General features: G+C 50.3%; 1 protein-coding gene across 1 annotated transcript; it reads left to right on the forward strand.

Moving 5' to 3' along the window:
• The first annotated feature begins 13,489 nt into the window (after positions 1-13,489).
• LOC122463046 (zona pellucida sperm-binding protein 3-like) lies at positions 13,490-22,869 on the forward strand. Its single transcript, XM_043529477.1, has 9 exons — positions 13,490-13,601; positions 15,662-15,802; positions 16,936-17,136; positions 18,426-18,606; positions 19,257-19,368; positions 20,480-20,571; positions 21,197-21,291; positions 22,097-22,177; positions 22,537-22,869. The coding sequence occupies exons 1-9, from the start codon at positions 13,541-13,543 to the stop codon at positions 22,824-22,826; spliced, it is 1,254 nt and encodes a 417-aa protein (XP_043385412.1). The 5' UTR covers positions 13,490-13,540; the 3' UTR covers positions 22,827-22,869.
• Positions 22,870-23,637: the final 768 nt, after the last annotated feature.

Below are 23,637 nucleotides of genomic sequence, written 5' to 3' on the forward strand. Positions count from 1 at the left end.
CCCCTTTTCCTAGAGGGCTGTGATCTGTGCTGTCTGGGCTAGGTATGTTTACCTTTGATCAGATGCACCTTTTCCTAGCAGCTTTTCCATAAGTGGCTTGACTAATTCTGGAGGAAATTTCCTTATCGAGGGTACTGTTACTCAAGATGGTACTGCCCAAATACTTGAACTGCTCCACATTTTTCAACTGTGTGCCTTGGATGAAGATGGCTGGCACTAGGGCATTGGAATGAGGTGCTGGTTAGAACAAGACCTTGGTCTTCCCGAGACTGATGATGAGACCAAAGAGCTGAGATGCTTCAGAAAATCTATCAATGATGATCTGAAGGTCATCATGTCTATGGGCCATCAAGGCAGTCATCTGCAAAAAGGGCCTCAGTGAAAAGCCTCTCCAGTGTCTTGGTCTTAGCACTGAGTCTTTCAAAGAGGGAGCCATCGAGTAGGTAGCAGATGTATATCACCTGATCCAAGTCATCTTGTTGCATGACTGAGGAGACCCGCAAAAAACAAGTATGCAACCTTGCTTCATTCCATTTGAGATTTCAGATGCATCGGAAAAGCCACTGGCGAGTACTTGCAATGGCATGTGGTCATGGAACAGATGGCTGATTTGTATCAACCTTTTTGGGCAGCCCAGTTTATGCAGAATAGCCCATAGATCCCTCTCTGTTGACCATATCGAAAGCTTTGGTCAAATCAATGAAAACTGCATACAAGTACATGTTCTGCTCTGAACATTTTTGCTGAACCTGCCTTATGACAAAGATCATGTCCACATGTAACCCACACACCTCCTGGGCGTGGTGTTCTGTCCCATCTAGTGGCACCGAGACCACTTAGAGAGAAAGTTAAACGAGTCTTCTCTACAGCCTTAGGTAACGGGCAGTTGGCTTTTAGCTCATGCGGTAGAGGCTCATGCACTAAGCTCCAGAGGTTCAATCCCTCCTGCTGACGACCGGGGTCTGTCGGCATTACACATAGTACTAAACCTGGTCTGAAACCACACTGTGCTTCTGGAAGATTCTCCTCAGCTTTGCTGCCTTTATATTTGAACAGTGATACAATAATAGCATCTTTGAAGCCTTGTGGCATTTCTTCTTCCTCCCAAATGCTACTCAAGTTGTCATGAAACACCTTGATGGCCTTGGGGTGGCTACTTTATACAATTCTGCTGGGATGCCATCCTTTCCGGAGGCTTTGCCAGAGTTCAGTTGTTTGATGGTGTCAAGGTTCTTTCCCCACTCTGAACTCTAGGGTACAGATGTGGGGACCTGCACGAAAACCTCCTAAGCTTACTTTTACCAGCTTAGGTTAAAACTTCCCCAAGGTACAAACTATTTTACCTTTTGCCCTTGGACTTTCCCTGCCACTACCAAACATCTAACACCGGTTACCGGGAACGAGTCCATTTGGAAACGTCTTTCCCCCCAAAATCTTCCCAAATCTTACACCCCCTTTCCTGGGGAAGGTTTGATAAAAATCCTCACCAATTTGCATAGGTGACCACAGACCCAAACCCTTGGATCTTAAGAACAATGAAAAAGCATTCAGTTTCTTAAAAGAAGAATTTTAATAGAAGTAAAAAGAATCACGTCTGTAAAATCAGGATGGTAAATAGATTCAAAACATAGAGAATCCCTCTAGGCAAAACCTTAAGTTACAAAAAGACACAAAAACAGGAATATCCATTCCATTCAGCACAGCTTATTTTCTCAGCCATTTAAACAAACAGAATCTAACGCATATCTAGCTAGATTACTTACTAAGTTCTAAGACTCCATTCCTTTCTGTTCCCAGCAAATGCATCACACAGACAGAGAGAGCCTTTGATTCTCCCCACCTCCAGCTTTGAAAGTATCTTGTCTCCTCATTGGTCATTTTGGTCAGATGCCAGCAAAGTTATCCTAGCTTCTTAACCCTTTACAGGTGAAAGGGTTTTTCCTCTAGCCAGGAGGGATTTTAAAGCTGTTTTACCCTTCCCTTTATATTTATGACACGCCCCCCAAATCACAGATAGGGTGAAACGCTGGCTGGGATTTCTTCCTGGAGCTCTAGGAGAAAACAGAGTTAATAAGACACATGCACCTCTAAATATACTACTAACTGTATAAAGACTAACAATATTTTCCACATCTCAAGGACGATTTGAACCAGTTGATTCTGGGAAACTTTCACGGGAGAGTGCATCAGCCACTTCGTTAGAAGCTCCTGAGATGTGCTGGATGTTGAAATCAAAATCTTGGAGAGCTAAACTCCACCGAATAACATTTCTGTTATTTCCCGTGGCGGTATGAAGCCACTGTAGTGCAGCATGGTCGGTTTGCAGGTGGAAACGCCATCCCCAAACATATGGGCATAGCTTTTCCAGAGCGTAGACAATGACGTAACATTCTTTTTCACTGACTGACCAGTTGCTTTCCCTCTCAGACAGCTTCTTGCTGAGAAACACTACAGGGTGGAATTCTTGATCCAATCCTTCCTGCATTAAAACTGCGCCCACACCATGCTCGGACGCATCTGCGGTTACTAGGAACAGTTTGTCAAAGTCTGGGGCCCTTAGCACAGGGTCAGACGTGAGTGTCGCTTTAAGCTGGTTAAAGGCCTTCTGACACTCTTCGGTCCACTGAATGGCATTTGGCTGTTTCTTTTTGGTTAGGTCTGTCAGTGGGGCGGCGATTTGGCGGTATTGCGGTACAAATCGTCTGTAATAACCAGCCAAGCCTAAGAAGGATTGAACCTGTTTCTTTGACTTTGGGACAGGCCACTTTTGGATAGCATCCACTTTGGCATGTAAGGGGTTGATAGTTCCTTGACCCATCTGGTGTCCAAGGTAAGTCACTCTGTTTAGGCCTATTTGACACTTCTTAGCCTTAACAGTTAGTCCTGCCTCCCTTATGCGCTCAAAGACTTTTTGTAGATGTTCCAGGTGTTCTGCCCAGGAATCCGAAAATATGGACACATCGTCAAGGTAGGCAACTGCATATTCTCCCAATCCTGCTAGGAGACCATCTACAAGTCTTTGGAAGGTGGCGGGTGCATTCCGCAGCCCGAAAGGGAGTACATTAAATTCATACAGCCCGACATGTGTGGTGAAGGCTGACCTTTCCTTGGCGGATTCATCTAGCCGTACCTGCCAGTACCCCTTGGTTAAGTCCAAGGTAGAGATGAACTGGGCCCATCCCAGTTTCTCTAATAGTTCATCTGTGCGTGGCATTAGATAGTTGTCAGGGGACGAGTTACATTTTTGCGTGGACTACCGTAAGCTAAATGCTGTATCTCCCCATCTGGTTTGGGAACTAGAACCACTGGAGATGCCCATGCACTGCCAGAGGGGCGGATTACACCCATCTGTAACGTATCCAGGATCTCCCGTTCTATAGCAGTTTTAGCTTGAGGAGACACCCGGTAAGGTTGGACTTTAATTGGGTGAGCATTACCTGTGTCAATGGAGTGGTATGCCCGTTCAGTCAGTCCTGGGGTGGCTGAGAACGTTGGCGCGTAGCTAGTGCACAGCTCCTTGATCTGCTGTCGCTGCATACGCCCAAGGGTCATGGAGAGGTTCACCTCTTCCACACCACCAGCACTTTTCCCGTCGTAGTAGACACCTTCAGGCCACTCAGCGTCATCTCCTCCCTGGGCTGTAAACTGACAAACCTTTAATTCTCTGGAATAAAAGGGCTTTAGAGCATTAATATGGTATACCTTAGACTTTCGGTTGGAGGTGGGGAATGCTATGAGATAATTAACATCTCCCAGGTGCTCCTGGACCGTGAATGGCCCTTCCCATGACACTTCCACTTTATGGGCCTGGAGCGCCTTTAAGACCATGACCTGGTCCCCTACTTTGAAGGAATGCTCTCTGGCATGTTTATCATACCAGGCTTTTTGCTCTTTTTGAGCATCCTGGAGGTTTTCTTTAGCAAGGGCTAGAGAGGTTCGGAGGGTGTTTTGTAGGTTGGTTACAAAATCCAGAATGTTAGTTCCTGGAGAAGGTGTAAATCCCTCCCATTGCTGCTTCACCAACTGTAATGGCCCCTTAACTTCGTGGCCATATACAAGTTCAAATGGTGAAAACCCTAAACTGGGATGTGGTACAGCTCTGTAGGCAAAAAGCAACTGCTGCAACACTAGGTCCCAATGATTGGAGTGCTCATTTACGAATTTACGTATCATGGCCCCCAAAGTTCCATTAAACTTCTCCACCAGGCCATTTGTTTGATGGTGGTAAGGGGTGGCAACCAAGTGATTCACCCCATGAGCTTCCCAACGGCTTTCCATAGTTCCTGCCAGGAAATTAGTTCCTGCATCTGTGAGGATGTCGGAGGGCCAACCTACCCTGGCAAAAATGTCTGCTAGTGCCTGGCACGCACTTTTAGCCCTGGTGTTGCTTAGAGCTACTGCTTCCGGCCATCGGGTGGCAAAATCCATGAAAGTCAGTATGTACTGCTTTCCTCTGGGTGTCTTTTTCGGAAGAGAACCCAGAATATCCACCGCTACTTGCTGAAATGGAACCTCAATGATGGGGAGTGGCTGGAGAGGGGCTCTGACCTGGTCGTGGGGTTTTCCCACTCTTTGGCACACCTCAGAAGACTGGACATAGGTAGAAACATCCTTGCCCATTCCCTCCCAGTGGAATGACCTCCCCAAACAGTCTTTGGTCCTGTTCACCCCAGCATGGCCACTAGGATGATCGTGGGCTAAGCTCAAGAGCTTGGCCCGGTATTTAGTTGGAACTACCAACTGTCTCTGAGGATGCCAGTCTTCCTGGTGTCCACCAGAAAGAGTTTCCTTGTATAAAAATCCTCTTTCTGCAACAAACCTGGATCGATTAGAAGAGCTGAGAGGCAGTGGGTTGCTCTGTGCTGCCATCCAAGCTCTCTGGATGCTTTCATCTGCTTCCTGTTTGGTCTGGAACTGTTCCCTTGATGCTGGAGACATCAGTTCCTCATTGGATTGTGGACCTAGGCTTGGCGCCTCTGGAAGCGATGTAGGGGATGGGGCTGTTTCCGTTGACTGTGAACCGCTCTCCGCTGGTGCACTATGTTGGGGTTCAGGCTCCAGCTGAGCCTCTTGTGTAGGGTTATTGGCTGCTGCCGGTTCAGGTTCAGTGGGGCCCTCTGGTGTTGGGATTGCAAGCACTGGGTTCAGTGCTGGCAGTGGGTCTGGTGCTGGTTGTTCCGCCGGTTCTGGTTCTGGGGCTGGTTCCGTCTGGGTCTCTGGGACTGGAACCACTACTGCTGTTGTAGACATTGGCCTGGGGTCCAGTTCCATCACCTCTGACCAGGTCCTGGTCGAAGTTTCCGGAACAGAGCTAGGCAGGACAGCTGATTTAGCCTGGCTGCGAGTGACCGTTCCCACCCTCTTGGCCTGCTTCACATGATTGGCCAAGTCTTCCCACAACAGCATGGGGATGGGATAATTATCATAGACTTCAAAAGTCCACGTTCCTGACCAGCCCTGGTACTGGACAGGCAACTTGGCTGTAGGCAAATTGAAAGAGTTGGACTTGAAGGGTTGAATCGTCACTTGGATCTCTGGGTTGATTAAATTGGGGTCCACTAAGGAAGCATGGATAGCTGACACTTGGGCTCCGGTGTCCCTCCACGCGGTGACCTTCTTCCCGCCCACACTCACAGTTTCCCTCCGCTCCAAGGGTATCTGGGAGGTATCTGGGCCTGAGGACCTCTGGTGTGATTCCGGTGCAATGAACTGTAATCTGTTGGGTTTCTTGGGGCAGTTGGCCTTTACATGCCCCAGCTCGTTACATTTAAAACATCGTCCAGCTGACGGGTCACTGGGGCGAGGGGGGTTGCTGGAGAACGGTGTGGCGGGACGATAAGGTGGCTGGAGGGTTCCTTGGGGGGTAGGTGGGGCCTTGGGCTGCCCCTGGTAGTAGGGTGTGGTCTGAGGTTGTCCCTTCTGGTATCCGCTCCAACTGCGACCAGTTTTTTTTCTTATCTGCCACCTCCACCCATTTGGCTCCAATCTCCCTCGCCTCGATTACAGTTTTGGGTTTCGCATCTAGGATGTATCTTTCTATTTCCTCAGGAACACCCTCTAAGAACTGCTCCATTTGCATTAGGAAGGGCAAATCTTCTGGAGATTTAACACTTGCTCCCGATATCCAGGCATCCCAATGTTTCACAATGTGGTAGGCATGTCGGGTAAATGACACGTCTGGTTTCCACCTTAGGGCTCTGAACCGCTGACGGGAATGCTCGGGTGTTAGCCCCATTCGGACTCTCGCCTTGGTTTTAAACAGTTCATACTTGTGCATGTGTTCCTTAGGCATTTCAGCCACCACCTCAGCTGAGGGTCCACTGAGCTGCAGCCTCAGCTCTACCATGTATTCGTCTGTAGAGATGCTGTACCCAAGGCAGGCCCTTTCAAAGTTTTCTAAGAAGGCCCTGGTATCATCGCCTGCCTTGTAGGTGGGGAACTTTCTGGGATGGGAAGTGGTACCTGGAGAAGGATTGCTAGGGTTTGTTGGTATATTCTGCTGAGCCTTTGCCTTCTCCATCTCCAGTGCATGTTTCCTCTCTTTTTTTCCTTCTCCTCCATCTCCATCCATCTGAGTTCTACCCGTCTTTCATGTTCCTTTTGTTTTTCCTCAGCCTCAAATCTGGCTAATTCCAGCTTTTGTTGAACCGTGGAGTCTGTCATCCTAATCTCTCTGGTTTTTAACTAACTTTACTCCCAAGAGTTAGAAAGAAAACAAAACAAAAAAAAATAAAAAGAATCACCTCTGTAAAATCAGGATGTTAAACACCTTACAGGGTAATTAGATTCAAAACAGAGAGAATCCCTCTAGGCAAAACCTTAAGTTACAAAAAGACACAAAAACAGGAATATCCATTCCATTCAGCACAGCTTATTTTCTCAGCCATTTAAAGAAATAGGAATCTAACGCATATCTAGCTAGATTACTTACTAAGTTCTAAGACTCCATTCCTCTTCTGTCCCCAGCAAAAGCATCACACAGAGAGAGAGGCTTTGTTTCTCCCTCCCCCCAGCTTTTGAAAGTATCTTGTCTCCTCATTGGTCATTTTGGTCAGGTGCCAGCGAGGTTATCCTAGCTTCTTAACCCTTTACAGGTGAAAGGGTTTTTCCTCTGGCCAGGAGGGATTTTAAAGGTGTTTACCCTTCCCTTTATATTTATGACAGATGGCTTTATAACTTCCTCAACTGGAAGGGAGGGAGATCGAGATCCTCTTTGATAGGTTTCTCAGGTAAATGATCAAGGACACGCCAAATGACTGTGGATGGTCTATTGAGTAGACTATTGAAGTGTTCAGTCCATCTCTGTACGATTCCCTCCTTGTCTTTGATGAGAATTGTGCTCTCTGCCGAGTTCAAGGGGGCTTTGCCAGATTTAGATAGTCTGTAGACTGCTTTGAGAGAGTCAAAGAACATCTTTGCGTTGTTTGTATCTGCGTAATGCTGGACTTCTGCAGCTTTCCTCTCCCACCACTCATCCTGCATTCTCCTCAGTTCAGACTGGGCCTTGCTCGGTAGGTACTTAAATCTATCTTTCTTTGAGATGGAAGTGAGATTATCACACCATTCAACAAATGCTTTCTCCTTGTCACTTAGGAGTTTGGAGATGTCCTCGCTGTTCTCATCGAACCAATCCTGGTGCACCATTTTCTTTGGCCCAAGCACTGATTTAGCTGTGTCAATAATCACATATTTGAACTGGTTCAATTTTTCTATTGGGTTGCCAGGAATTAGCAGGCATGAAAAAAGCTTGTCATCAAGTGACTTCTGAAACTGCACCTGATAGTTATTGTGCTTGAGCTTTGCTCTGTTGAAGGCTGTTCTATTAAGTTTGGGACACCTATGCTGTCAAGGGACAATATGCAGGTTGAGCACTGCTCTTACCAATATGTGGTCTGCCCAGCATTCTGCAGTACACATGGCTCTGTTAATTCTGACATCACAGACATCTCATTGGTAGGTGATAACATAGTGGATCAGGTGCCACTGTTTGGACTATGGGTGCATCCATGTCATTTTATATTTATCATTTTGCCTAAAGATGGTGTTAGTGATGAGCAGACTGTGTTCTGCACATTTACCCAAGAGGAGTCCATTGCTGTTCATCTTTCTAGTCCATGTCATCCTATCACACCTCTCCAGCCACTGCTGTCTCTACCAACTCTAGCATTAAAGTCTCCCAGGAGGATGAGCTTGTCATTTGCAGGGTTGATCCAGTGATGAAGTTCAGGTCAGAGTAGAACTGCTCATTGCTTTCCTATGTGTTGGGCAGTGTAGGTGCACAGGCACTGATAATAGTGACGTGCCATAAAGGATTCAGGGGAACTGAAGTTCCATGAACTCTTGATTCAGGCCAACAGGGAGGTCAGGGAGTTTTTTCAGGAGAGACATTCTTATTGCAAATCTGACGCCATGGATCCTGTCTTCATTCTCTGCTTTTCCTTTCCAAAAGGAAGTGTAATCACCTTCTAGCTCACTGATGGAACCTCCTCCGGCCAGTCTCGTCTCATTGAGTGCTGCAATATCAATGTTGTAGCAGGCAAGTTCTCTGGAGACAAGAGCCGTTCTTCTCTCAGGCCTTTGTGTATCCCCTCCGTCCATAAGGGTGTAGACATTCCATGCTCCTAGGGTAAGTCTTTTCTTCTTTATTGTTTTTCAACCACTGAAGGATGATCTACCAGCCGTGGTAGTCTGGCCAGATGTTATGGGGCAGGTGTTATGTCTAAAGCACCTTTTCTAGCCCCTCCCTTACCAAGGGTGAGCAGTGCTTTCCTAATAAGGACTGCTCCATCACCTAGGGTGCTGCCGAATTTCTCCACTGCCCTGGGATGGAGCTGAATGGCCACTAGCCCCAAGGCCACCTACGCGCAGGATTGTGGCTACGACCGCCAGTGGGCGTCTCCACAGTCGCTTTGCCACGCCCCCATCGCCGCAGGACTTGAATTAGTGATATGATGTTAATGAGATTTGATAAGATGTTAATGGGATGAGAGTTGCGAGAAATTTCTGAGTGAGAAAGCCGCTGCACAGGGACCGTCCCACTCTCTCAGCCACGGAAGCCAGATTCCAGCAGCATGAAGAATCGTTACGGCTGGGGACTTCCTTAGGTGCAGTGGGTGGCCAGGACAGCTTCAGAGCCTTGTCATGCTCTCCATGCCCCACAGCACATTGCTGAACCGCCTTCATGGCCATTGAATCAGAAATTGATTTCCTCTACCCAGTCTTCACATGCTGGAGAAAGGCAGTGTCCCTGTGTCACCGAGGGAAAAAGACCCATCAGCTACTGCTGAGGGTAGCCGATGTTTTAACAGTAGGAACGAAGCATTTAGAGGATAGCCTTCACACATGGCTGTCTCATCTGAAGTCCTGGCCCCCTTGATGGGGACCTAAGAAGGCCTACCTTCTTCTGATACCACAGCAGGGTCCTGTCCTAGTCTAGTTCCCCTGAACAACCATGCCCCTCTGTAGAGAGAAAGTCCCTTATAATGTAGCCCGAGTTCCTTGTTCTTGACAGTTCCTGGGCTTTGGCCCTGCTTGTCAAAACCTGCAGCCTCAGCCAGAGGCCAAGTCAGAGCCCGTGAGCCAGTGGCCCTCCCACTGTCCCATGACAACACTCAAATGTTTGCTGACCAGGGCCTTATTTTGAGCTATCCTTCTTCCCTTCCTGCTTGTTTGTCCTAACAGCCCTGTTTTTAAGCTAACCCAATAGGTTCTTGCAGTAACCATCCCAACACACATTCTGTATCATTTAGACCAGAGCAGCTCTGTGTCCGTCACGGCAGGGTCACTGACAAACCGATCACCAGATGCTTTCATGCAGGCTTCCCTGGCCCCAGATTGTTACAGCTTAAACAGCGACTGACTAAGTGAAAAGAAAAAAACCCTGTGCCCTTTGTCATTTGCACAAGAAGGGGAGCATGGAATTAATGCTATGCGATGTACTGTGGTCTCAGGGAGCTGTGGTCTCATAGGAGATAAAACTCCTCATTTCAAATACACTTATGTCGAAGAACTGTCTGCCCTGCCCCTCCACCCTGGGGGAGCGAGCCCCTAGTAAGCAGACTTCAGCAGGAAGGCGGGGAGGTGCTGCTGAAATGCATCAGCAATAAAGTTGAATGAGTTTCTGATGAATGGGTGTGAGTTATAGGAAGGAAACATTGTTGCTTTTTATCCATTGAGCAAGTGGAGGACAGAAGGGGATTGTCTGTGGTAGGAGCCCAGGAATGCACTTAGATACTACAGTGATAGGTGCTGTGCATATTTAATAGGGATGGATGAACATTTTCCATCTAAGATGTGTTTTGATGGGAAATCTGATTTTTTTACTCAGCAAAATTTTTCACATGAAGTGGCTGCTTTCGGCAGAAAATTTTCACTTTTTGTGAAAGGAAAAAAATGCCCCAAACCAGTGTTTAGGGTTTTCAGCCAAAAATCAAAGTAGTTCAGTTCTGAAAGGCCCAGTAGTGCCATATGGGAGCTGTAGTTCTGTAGCCTTCTGTTCCTGTTCTCCTTTATGCTCCCCAGCCATCTTCCTCATACACCATGGCCAGGGATTCCCAGAAAGCACTGCTTCTCCTCACCGAAAGGTGAGACCATGGTGCATCTTGGGAAATGTAGTCCAAGAAGGGAGCCAGGCATATACACGAGAGTGGCACTCTGAGGCATCAGAACTACAACTCCCATGTAGCACTGCAGCAGCATTTCCAAATCCAAATATTTCTGTTTGGTGACTTTCTACCAAAAAGATACAATTTTTTGTGGGAAAATAAAACGCATTTTCTGACCAGCCCTAACATCTGAGAATACAGCACAGCGTCTGGGGGCAGTTACACACAGATAGTTAGCCTTGTATCTGGGGTGTGGGGCTGGACTGAATGACTTCACGGGGAAACCTGATTTGCTTGAGCTGGCAGTAGCGTGCATGAAGGGATAGCTGTAGCTCTGCCCCCTGGACCCTTCCCTCCAATGCTGCAGAAGCACCTCCCAGGAATCATGGCGGGGCCTCTGAGGATGGAAGGGGATGGACGGGGTGGGCGGCATGCTTCCCATGGACAAGGAAGAAAACTCAGAGGTGCTCAGTTACCTGGGGGCTGAGCACAACATAACAACCTTCTGCAGGCGGAAAACTGATTTCTAGCTTCATACGCCCAGCAGTACCACCTCCTGGTGTGGAAGGAAATGTGTGGGCAGCAGGGGCACAATAGAAGCCTGGCTCAAGATCCAGCAGTGGCGTGGGGGGGCGTAGGGAAGAGCAGGCGGCACCAAGGAGCATCTACTCTATGGTTGTGGTTGCTGGTTATTTCAGGGAGACGGGGAAGGTCTGAACAACAGTGATGTCATATAAATGCTTAAACGAAGACAATGAGCGGGGACCAAAGCCATAGCAGGAATTTCCTGTGTGTGGCCAAGAGCTCCCTGCTCCACACCCCATCCCCATGGCTCCTCGCTCTCCTGGGCAGCTGTCCTACCATATTGCTTCCTGCACTCCACTTGGGCAACTCCACTTCTCATCCCAGCCTCTGTCTCTGGGCCTGACCCTGCCGGCACTGCATTGGCGCCAATGCCCTGATATAGCCTGGAGGGGGTGTTGAGAGGGAAGAGGAGGTGGAGGAGGCCCAGACCCCTTGTCAGCAACCACCATCACGTTTCCCAGCGACTCAGTGAGTGCAGTGGGGCAGAGGCTGCCAGGCTGGAGAGGCAGTTAGGGTTGCCAACTTTCTACTTGCACAAAACCAAACACCGTCGCTTTGCCCCCTGCTCTGACCCTTCTCTGAGGCTCTGCCCCTGCTCACTCCATCCCCCCCCTCCCTCTGTCACTCGCTCTCCCCACCCTCACTCACTCATTTTCACTGGGCTGGTTCAGGGGGTTGGGGTGCGGGAGGGGGTGCGGGCTCCGGCTGGGCCTGCAGGCTCTGGGATGGGCCAAAAATGAGGGGTTGAGGGTGCAGGAGGGGGCTTCTGGCTGAAGCAGTGGGTTAGGATGTGGGAGAGGGTGAGGGCTCTGGCTGGGGGTGCGGGTTCTGGGGTGGGGGCCAGGGATGAGGGGCTTGGGGTGTAGGAGGGTGTTCCAGGCTGGGGGGTGGAGCCGAGGAGTTCGGAGTATGGGAGGGCTCTGGGCTGAGGCAGGGGGCTGGAGTGTGCAGCCAATGGGCACTGTGGAGCCAGCGCTTGGGGTGGGGGCAGCGTGTGGAGCCCCCCTGGCTTCCCCTATGCATAGGAGCCGGAGGAGGGACATGCCGCTGCTTCTGGGAGCTGCACGGCATGCAGAGCCATGGCAGGCAGGGAGCCTGCCTTAGCCCTACTGCGCTGCCAACCAGTCTTTTAATGGCCTGGTCAGCGGTGTTGACTGGAGCCACCAGGGTCCCTTTTCAACTGGGCGTTCCAGCTGAAAACCGGACACCTGGCAACCCTAGAGGCAGCATGCTGGGATACAGAGGCCTACAGGATGCCAGCCATTCTGTCACCTCGGAGGACAATGAGGGGATGAATACTGTAGACAGTAAGGTCAGGTGGGAGGAGAGGGTACTGCCAGGCCCGCAGAGGCAAGACAGGGGCTGGTCCCACAACCAGGAGCCCCAGAGAGTTCTGTGAGCTGCCCAGGCTAGACAAGCAAGGAGAGAACTGTGCTTCTGAGACTACTTACACCTTGATTGCAAACTAGTCTCTTTTGGGGGCATGAACTCCTTGGGCCCAGGCCCAGGCCCAGTCCACCCTCTGAGCACACCCCTTCCCCCCATCCATTCCACACCTCAAGGAAATTGATAGGGACAGAGAAACTGGTTCTCACAAGGTGAGACGCAACCCTCCTCCCAAAACCTGTGCCCCATCTCGCCTGAGATTTGAAAACCTCTCACTGATGTCCCATATGTGCGGCAACCCCATCACCAGAGCAGGGGCTATCTCTTCCTAGGCGCACGCACAGCTCCTAACGCGATGCAGTTCAGGTCTCAGTAGGTAGCAGCTTCTAGGTGCTATGTTACTGCCAAAAATAAACAATCCCTGCACAGCTGATTATCTGTAAGGCATATACAGCCCTGCTGGAATCAAGAGACTAAAAAGCCAATAGAAGAGCCAGAGCCAGTGAGCTGTTCACAGCCGGGGGTCAGAAAACACTGGACATGTTAGATGCTTGGGCTGAGCAGAACCCCTGAACCTTTAGCACTGCTCCCAGCACTGATATTAAGCACTTGTCAGCTAATGAATAAGGAGTCTCCACTCAGCACTTTTACTATGTGCTTAAATCCACATGGGTTGTGATTCCCCCCCCTCTCCCCCCAAATCCGTGGGACTGGAGGCGACCCAATTCTAGGTGAAGGATGAAGCTGATCCAGGTGTGCCCAGGGAATCTCTATGAGCTTTTGCTTTGGCATTGATTTCCCCCTCCCCCAACCCAGGTGGTTATCCAGGTGAACTGCCCAATGAGGAGGCAGAGCTCTTGGGCTGAAGCTCACTCAGGTGGGGCTTGTTCACTCTCAGAGCACCTGCTGGAGGGCCTATTTACAGGGGCTTGGGAGGTAGTGCTCTGAATCTTTTCTTTTTCAGGATGGCTCCTTGGAGGGTGGTCCTGGTTACTGCTGTGTGTGTAGCAGTGTTTGGGGTGCCAGGTAATCTGAGACTTCTTACCCTGTAACATCTTTACTTAGCAATCCTACTATGAGGGCCTCTTGTTCTCTCTACTGGGAGGCTTGGGCACTCCTGCGTGCTGGGTGAGATGGTGTCTGATGCCTTAGGTTAGGCTAGTCTTTCTAGGGTGTCTGCTTGACTGAGAAGTGTGGGGTATTAAAATGATAAGCCATCACTTTAAATGGCATGGGAGTTTTCCTGGTCCTGCTTGCAGGCTATGGGGCTCTGTGGGGAAGATGTGATATGGGCCTAGTAGCAGCCTGCTGTGGGGAAGGTTGTGCCTCTCATGTTATGGTCTCTCTGCCTTGAAGAGACAAAGCAGACTGCTCCCCTTGTTTTGGAGGTGAGTGTGATCGTTCTAAGGAACAAAGTAGTGTTGCCCTGAAACCTTCTAGTGGTTAGCTCACTAGGATGCATATGTGCTGCGGATATACAGCTTGCTCTCTAGCTCTGCTCACTGGCTGACCTCTCTCTATGTGAGAGGAAGCCATCTAGAGACAGGCATGTCTCCTCTTTCTTTTTTTTTTTTTTTTGTAACAAAGGCACAGTTCCACCAAAAGTCCAGCCTGCTCTTGCTGCATTTCATAGAACTTAAGGCCAGAAGGAACCATTCAGAGCCTCTAGTCTGACCACCTGCATAACAAAGGTTAAACACTCCTTTCTCCCCTGTGTGCCCCCCAAAAAACCCCTCTTCTCTGAGCTATAGCATGACTTCTTAGACATTCAATCTTGACTTGCTTCCACTTGATTTTCCACCATTCCCCTGTGGTAGCACCTGTGCCTCATGCAGCGAAGAGAAGCAGAAAGACACAGGTATCTGCCTAAAGGAGTCACAGCTGATCTATGAGGGCTTCTTGTAACCGGGTGTTGAGGGAGGAGTGGACAGCAAAAAGTTAGGGCTTTTATTACCCTTGAGCAGGCTAGGAACTGTTGTGGTGTCCTCTGGCACTAGACTAAATTGCTATCCGATCATTGGGCTAATGAAAACTCTGTGCCCAAGGAAAATGGGCTTGTTTAGTGTCTAGGGAGCAAGCTGTAGACTGAAATGCCATGCTGGGGTTTAATGCAGGAGAAAGGTGCATCTTAGCCCTGGAGGCTAAAATGGTCTCTAGCTCACATCCCCATTCCCCAGGCCCTGTGTGAGGATTTGAGAGCTGGGGAGGGGGGAGAGAGAATCAGATTCTTGGTATTACCAACCCCAAGCTTTCAAATCATGAGATCGTTTTTATAGAGAATGCCATGTGTCTTAATAAATCTCTATTTACTTCTGGTTTCTGAGCCTTTAGGGTGCACTCAAGTCACTTTCAAGCTCTTCTATACCATAAGGTTAGAAACTCACTATTAAATGAAAGCTGAGACTCCCCACACTCACATGATTACAGGAGCTGGGGCTTTAAGAAAACCACCAAATGCTATGAGAGTCTCTTATGAATCCAGCATTGGCAACATTGGACTTTACCCACTCCATGTTCCCTTCAGTTCCTGCTGTGACTGATAACAATGGTGCCAGCTGGGGATGTGGACACCTGACCCCTAGGAGCTGGAGCATCCACTGACTTCATATGTAGGCCACAAGAGGGGAGAGATCTGCCTCTGTCCCCCTTTATCTGTCTTCCCCCAACTTCTAAGCCCTGGGCTGGGGAGTGGTAATACTTCACTCACTGTATAACTGCCTGCACCCCAGTCTGGACAATCCCTCTCTGCCTGGATGTTCCCTGCTCTGAAAGAAGTTCTCAACCTATATGAGCTCTTCTCTTGGGGTCTGTCCTCCTTGCTGGGTCCTGCTTCCCCAGCATGGCTGGGTTTTTCTGTAACTAGCCCCCTACCATGTGATAACTTTGGATTTAAATGAACAAATTCCCTGCCTTGTTGTGATTCCTTGTATCCTAGGAATCGGTAGGATTTACCATCTTGCTCCACGCTGAGGAGACTGAAGGCTAGCTGGGTGCCTGGCTTGTGCACTGTGAGTGGAGGTGTAAGACTCTAAGCATAGCGACTAACCCAGGCTGAGTTGGCAATAATCAAAGGTTTCCTTCTCTAGTTGTCCCGGAGCTAGTTCCCACCCAATGGAATGGCTCCTTGCACCCAACTGCAGCAGCAGCTATCGCCACAGGTCACAATCGGCAAGACGCCACAACTGCACGGTCTGCAAAGATGAGCTTCTTCCATAAAGTCCTGAATGGTGAGACACCCTTGGCCTCCTGGGTCGGGCAGGTCAAGCCCTGCAAAAGCCCATGAGCTGATACTAGCTACTTCCATCTTGGGTTAGGCCCTCAGCAGATCTGCAGCAGCATCCTTGAAACTCTGTGGAGCTCATTCTCTATTCCTCGCCCTGTATCACTGCCATCCCCTCATTAGGTTAGGCAGGGCTTGCCTGTGGCTTGGTGGGCTGCTACTTGGCAAAATACCGCTGACCTGAAGGTTGCAACTTAGCCAGGCAGTCCCCTAAGTGCAGAAGTTGGTTACATGTTTATAGGGCCATATTTCCTTCACCCCATCCCATGGATGACTTCCTGGAGGATGAGCCGCTTGGTGCTCTTGTCCCCTTCCTTCTGGGAGCTGCTCACTAGTCCTTTTAATTACTATCCAACCCCTCCTTCCAGAAAGGACCTGCCTTTGGGTCAAACCTCTTCATGGGAGGAAAGGCCAGCTACCTAGAAACCCATGTATGTTTAATGGTCCCTCTCTTACAGTGCTGCAGGTCTCGGGTTAGTCCCTCCATATTTTAGTAGGTCCCTCTGTGGTGGTGGAGCTCCCACTTGGCCAGTTCTGTGGCCATAGTTAGGCTGGTGAATGCTGCAGGAGGAGGGCTGAGAGGTGCCTGCATGGTGCATCAATGAATCAGAGGGCCTGATGAAGGTCTCCAGTCTAAAGAATGGGATAGAAAGTAGACAAGATGCTCCTACTCACCCATTCTTGCATTCCTAGAACAAACGAACACCAGTGAAATTGGAATGAAGCAAATTTAAAACTGACAAGACTTGCCTAAGTCTGTGGAACTCAATGCCACTGAAATGCATCAAGGTCAAGAACTCCACCAAACTAAGATGCTCTGTGGGTAGCAAGAACATTTCCATGTTGAGGTTTAAATAAATCCTGGCATAAACCAAACTTTGCAATGGGGGGTGAGTGTTTAATGATAGATTTTTCCCCCCCCACCCATGGGCAGCCTATAGACACATTCCTCTAAAGTCTCTCCAGTTGGACACTGTTGGGGATTGGATCAGACCAGCAGTCCTATCTGACACTTTCTATGTTCCTACAGATGCTGTTCAATGTAGATTCAAGTCTAGTTTCTCAATTCTTCTCTCATAGCTGCCAAAGATCTAGTGTCCCCCTTCTGGGATGATTCCTCTTACAATACAGTGTCCACGGTGGTGCCTGCTGCTTCAGCCCCCTCTGGTACCCCAGTGGCTGGCCATCTCTCAGCTAGGACACCAGCTCATGTCCAGGTCCTGCAAGGTGGCCACTCCATAAAGTCTGCGAAGATGAACTTCACCCTAAGGATCCTGAATGGTGAGACCTTCTTACAGATCTTGGTGAGGTTGCCATGTGTAAGAGATGCAGCATTCTGCCTTCTCAATGTTCTGTTCTGTTTGTCCTCCCCACCCCATGTACAAAACCAACCCTGGTAAACACTCACCCCACTGCCTAGGTGTCAGTATGAGTTTAAGCCAGCTGTCTCTAGGGTAACAATCTGTCCATGGATATCTGGTTAACGTGCTCCTGGATGTGCCCGCCTACAGGCATCTTGGGCTCATCTCATCAGTGGTGACCATTGATGTATTCTCTCCCCACCCCTACCCCCCCGCCATTCTTTCCTGGACTGCCCCATGTGCAGGGCTTCGCGCACTGAGAAACCAAAGGCACTTCCTGCAAGAGATGTTGGAAGTGTGGTTTAGCACCACTTTTTTCACCCTGAGCATGGGGAGCTGCCATCCTCTGCCCTGGTCCAAGGGTGGATCAGCTCTATAGTGCTGAACCTCTGCTGGCCCAACACACACTGGCTCCAGCACCTAGCTGAATGAACCTAATGACTGGGATTAAATACCTGGGGTGGCAGGTATAAGGGCCAGCATATGGGGCTCCCTTCAGCAGAGGGCTTCATAAATGGGAGTCTTGTGTAGTTACAACAACAGAATTCCTGGATTAGAATAGCCTCTAGCCCTGCCTCTGTCTAGCTGGGACATTCAGTACCTTCCCTGTACCCTAAGCTGTTTGTATGCTCCACCATGTGAGTGGGTAGCTTGTTCTCTACTCCTCTATTGTCCCATAATACTTCCTGGGGACTAGCTGGTGGCCTATTGGGGGTGATCCCTGTCACCAGAACACAAGTCTGAGTAGGTCTCAATCTTAACATTTACCATGGAGTTGAACTTCTGACACCTCAGACTCCAGCCATAGGCTCCTGGGAAGCAATAGCTCTTAGTTTCAATCAATCTGAACTGGATTGGAAACTGAGCTCAAGGGCTAGGTGGCCTTCATCCAGCCCCTTGACTACTTGCTCCTTTTCTGGGCTGAAGAAACCAGGAAAGAGCAGTTGCTGGTTTGACCCTTCTGGAGAGCAGAGACAGTCCTAGTTACAGCTATGGCTCGCTGTTCCTGGGTGCAAGGACCTGATACAGACTTTCTCCATCCCATGACCTCCCTAGATGCTGGCAAGAAGGTGTACTTTGCCCTTGGGGCACTCCCTCTGTCACTGGGTGGATGAGACAGGAGCACCTCTTCAGAGGCGCTCCAGACGTATTTGGGATAGTACAAGGCATTGGCACGTGTAACCTATCCTCTCCTCCCCTCCCCCCCAGAGGACTTCAGTGTGATGGCAGAGCCCCCAGCATACAACCCTGGCTCTCCCATCCATGTTGAGGCCAGAGTGGAATCCAGTGCAGGTGTCTCCCCAAGGATCTATGTGGATGAGTGCTATGGGACCCGTGCAAAGCACCTGAACCATTCCAGGAGGATCTATGTGATTGTGAACAACCATGGGTCAGTGGGGGCAAAGGGTGGGGAGATCAGAGACTGAGGAGGTGCTTGGGCTTGTTCTGCATGCCCTCAGCTGTGGGGTCTCACTCCCAACACATGGACATGCATTCTATCCTGCTGTCTGGATTAGGGTGACCCGACAACAAATGTGAAATCGGGTTGAGGGTAATAGCCTATATAAGAGACCCAAAAATCAGGACTGTCCCAATTTTATAGGGACAGTCCTGATATCTGGTCACCCTAGGCTGGATTTCAGCACTTCGCTGGAGCAAAAATACAGCAGGGAGGGGGTGAGGGGAGCAGGTGCTCTTTGCCCCTCAGCTGGTTCCTATATTAAACCCGCAGTCATCCCTGTTTACTCTCTCGGATGTAGGGGGGTGGGGATCCCTTGCTCTCGCAGGGGAACATGTAACTCCAATGCATACACTTGAGGGAGTCTCTTCCTGGGCTGTGCCCACCACCTTGGTATTGGGGAGTCTAGGACAAGTCAATGGGAAGAACGGCAGCCTGGTCAGTAACATGACAACCCTTACTCAGTCTGCACCCACTGCACATCACTGCTGGGGAGGGCACTTCCTCTGATCCCTTCCCCCTTCTGGAGGCCATGACCCTGGGCTCAAGGCATCCCTGGCTGGCTCCCTTGTCTCCCCCAGGTGTCTGCATGGGGGGGAGTCTGGAGACATTGCCATCTGGCGTCGGCCGGAGGATTCTGCCTTGCAGTTTGCCATCCAGGCTTTCATGCTGGCTGGAGAACCAGAGGAAAAGGTGAGGCCCCACTATGGGTGGGGAGTGTGGCTGGCTGTGCCCTCAGGCATTGCTCTGCTAGTTGCTGAAAGGAGCAGCTCGGCTCAGCCAGGGGCTGATAGAGGAGGGCATCTGCCTCCTCAGATGCTGCTAACTAAGAAGCAGACTTGGGAGCCTTTAACAAGCTCCCTGCAGCGACTGAGTGGAGCTGCCTGTACTTTGCAGCCTGGCCAAGGCACTCGGCAGCAATTGCCTGTCCTGCTTCAGAATCAGGATTCTGAACAGACGGTGCCCTATGAGAGACTCTGCCTGCCCCTCCCGGCTAAGCCAGAAAAGCAGGAACTGCTTGGTGAAAGCCACCTTAACTGGAATCCAGATCCTCCTACAAGGATCCCAAAGTCTCCTCTCTGTTAGCTGGGTGCTTTAACTGCCCCTGAATCTACCTGGCTGGTACCAGGTGGTTATCCTTGCCATGCAAGACTGATCTAGGAAGGCAGTGCTATGTCCTGCCCTATTGCCCATGCTAAGATGCCCATGAGCACCCCTTGCGGGGCACCAGCTTGCATCTCCAACAACGTAGCTGGGGCTTTCAGGGAGATGTCTGTCCTGGAACATGTGCAGTAGCCAGACTGGCTGAGCTGGCTGCCCCTTGCCCCATCTCAACACAAGCATGTACAGCAATGGTTCAGAAGAGAGGCTTGTGCTTGGCTCAGCCCTCAGGATCATTCAGCTGTGGGCTCCCTGTGCACTGCCTCTCCAGACAGCCAACTCTTCCCGGGCCCTCATTTGTGCACTAGCTTCACCTCTGTTCCCCAGTGGCTCTGGGCCTGCCTGGAGTGGGAAGGCTGCATGTATGGCAGTGGCATGGCAGTGGGCAAGCCCACCATCCCATCTGCTTCTGGACACCTGCCAGGCTCCCTCCAAACTTAGAACATCAGATGAAATTGTCAGTCAGTGCAGGCTTCATCCAAGATGAGGCTTGGCCCAAGGGTTTCCCCTGGCTGCTCTGACCATGACCTTGAGCTCAATCCCTCTGCAGTCTAGCCTGCATGTAAACTCATACCCCAGGTGCTGCTGGTCAATCTGGGGTGGGAGCTTAGGGTTTGCTCTGAGCACAAGTTGTCTCTTTCAGATCTACATTCACTGCCTGCTGACTGCATGGGGTCAGGAGAGCCTCACACGCCTGGGGAAGAAGTCCTGCTATTACAACAGGACCTCCTTCAGGTCTGCTCAGCCATTCTCAGTGCATTTCTGGGGGCTGTGACCAAAATGCCCCATAACACTGAGACTAGTGGGGCTCTCCCATGTAAGAAGCAGCTGGCAGGGCTGCTGCAACAGTTGCCTCTGGGGAAGTGCTTTTTCACATCTGAGCACAAACAAGACACCACTCCAGAGCATCTGTCAGACAGTGCCTAGAGAAGGCTCTCTGGGCTATGCTTGCAGAGGAGGGCATATGACTAAATCTGAGCCACCAATGGCTTGAATGTGGCCACCTGGATTAAATGTGGCCCCCTGCCAACAAAACACCCTGCTGGGAGAGTATGTCCAGGAAGCTGGCTTGAATCCAGCTCTGATCAGTAGTGACCATTTGATTGAGTAGCCTATGTGAAGCAGTGGGTTTCCATTCAGTTCTAGTGGGCAAGCTGCCACATGGAAATGGCCATCACAGCTGTCACCAACTGGCAGCCTCTGCAGAGACGCCAAGGCTATAATGGTGTGGGGCTGGCCTGTCCTCAAAGTGCCTGCTTGTGGGGCTATATGGGGTACCCTCCCTGTGGGACCACTCCTGATCCCAGATGTGCTGTGCAGGGACTGCTGCCCAGTGACTCCTTCCTCTCACTATCTCCAGCTGGCAGAACCTCGAGGACCCTTCCCAGAACTTAAAGTGTAGCTGCTGTGACAGCCACTGCCCTGCTGATCCCACTCCTCCAGGAGAACTAAGAGGTACCAGGACCCTGTGTCCCTTTTCTTCTCTGCATGCTTGATACTGTATAGCCAATTGGTGAGTGCTCCCCAAACAATGTGGGGAGACTGGGGTGTGGTCACTCTGTCTTGGCTGCAGAGAAACAGATGTTCTCTGCTGGGGCTGTCTCAGCAGACTGCAGGCAGGACCTAGCAGCAATGCCATAAGAGGGTGTCTCATCTGTCCAGAGTGGGAGAGCTTCTGGGTTCCTGGTATCATCCACTCTGCTGTGGCCAGTTAGCATTGGGCTCTCCACTGGACTTGTGTGGTTTTGAGGGCAATAATGCAGCCAACAAGAATGGGGCAATGTTGAGGAAATGTGATCTTGACTGGCCCTCTTCTGTGAGCCTCAATACATCATGAGGAGGGGGAAATTCTAGCTATCCAACAGGAGCCGGTCACAACCATCTCCCTGCTCTGGTGGGGACACAAACACAAAGGCCCCATCTAACATCAGACTGTGGGCAGCCTCCGCTCCATCATATGCAGCACAAGGATGGTGGGGGCTACATGGTATCAAGCCACCTTGCCAAATCAAATCAAGCTAAGGCACCTGAGGTGGGTATTGAACTCTCTCACATAAGTAACTCCTACTCTTTTCACCATATTGAGGGAGTTTTGGTTATGCAGCCTGTGCTGACTAGCTTGGACCTGTAGCCTCCATCTCCTTGTGGAATGAAGGTGGCTGTAGCCATCCCATAGGTCTCCATGGCTGTGCTCAGCCTCTGTAGTAAAGCGACTACCCATGCTCAGACTGGGTTATCCAAAGACCTGTTTTTCCTACAGAGTTTGTAGGTGAAGGGATGCTCCACAGAAAGGTAGCTGGCCCCTTGACAGTGCACAAGGAAGAGGCTCCATGGTATGAAGGTAGGTGTGAATGAGACCTGACAAACTCATTGTACTGGGAGGGAAGTGGGAGTGAGTAACTTAGACTCAGGGTCCTTCCATCCCTACAACACCTGGAAATGGTTAGACTAATGGTAAAAGCTCTGATGGCACTCTTCTCTGCTGAGCAAGAAGGCAGTACTTGGTTTTGTAGCTCCCAGCTGGCACTGCTTGTAACAGCAGTTCTGGGCATTTCTCTGTAGGTGGCATCTAATGAATGGCTAGGCACTGGGAGCCGATACACAAATGCAGGGCTCATAGGAGACTGGCTTCTCCTGGGGCTACATTTTTCTTTGGTCCACTTGGTCTGGACTCAACCCCTAAATGTCTCTGTCCCCTAGAACGATGCCACACCCTGAAGAAGCTTCTGCTGGTGGGTGTTGCTTTTGTGGGTAGCTGTCTGGTGGGAGCCCTCTTTGTAGGAGGCCTCTTGGCTCTGGCTCTGGCCTTGTTCCGGTCATACCAGAGCAGCAAAGGGCAAAGGCTGCTGAGGAAGAGGAAGGAGTACCCCTACCATACAGAGCTGCAGACTGTGGTGAGTGCCCTTGTGACTGCTGAAGAGATACAGAAGGATCAGAGAGAATCCAGCATAGACTACAACTTGAATACAGATGCATCAGAGAAGGAATAACCAGCCCTTCAAGCTATAATAAATGCTCTATTTCTCTAACATTCATCTCTTGTCTGTCTTCCCTCTGCTGAGGTCTCCAAGCCCCCATGGGGGGGAGGGGCAGTGGGAGATGAGACACTGACTCTGCCCTCCATGAGAATCTGGATCTTCCTTGCTGGAATGAGCCTTGGGTTTCCTAGTTTTCTCCACCAACAGGTCCAGATACTCTGGGGGGGGGAGGGTGATACTATGCAGCTGCTTGGTCTAGAGATCCATAGGTTACGACTTTGTGGCAACTCCTAGCTCCAAGCATTCCAATTAGTAAGCAGCCATGACAGATGGAAGAGTCCCACTTTGCAATGCAGCAGTTCCTATCCACCCCCCAACTAGGGAGCCCAAGTGCAATCGCAGAATAGACACTTGATCACTTAAGAAAAATGAACAAAAACCCAACCTGTGCCTGATGCCTTTCTGGCTGCCTCTAAGCTCAGGAACTGGCTGTCCAGTGTGAGTGGCAGCCAACAAATGAGGGTGGTGGGAGGACTCAGAAGCCAAGGAGTCAGGACGGTGTGAAGCTCAGAAATAACAGGTGCAAGTACCCATGTCCTGTGGTGATAGTGCACGTGCCCTTCACACCTATGCACATCTCTGCCTTCAGCTGACCTGTAACAATGAACCAGGGGAAACTGCCAGTAGCAAAGGACTCAGAAAACAGAGCTGGAGGGAGGGGGGGAATCATCTCAAGGCTAGCAGTTCAGTCTCTGAAAACAGGCTGAACAGTCAACCAGAGCTGTGCTACAGGTCAGGGTCAATGCTCTGAGGCTCGTGCTGC

The sequence above is a fragment of the Chelonia mydas genome, chromosome 15, assembly GCF_015237465.2.
Source record: "Chelonia mydas isolate rCheMyd1 chromosome 15, rCheMyd1.pri.v2, whole genome shotgun sequence".
Taxonomy (NCBI): Eukaryota; Metazoa; Chordata; order Testudines; family Cheloniidae; genus Chelonia; species Chelonia mydas.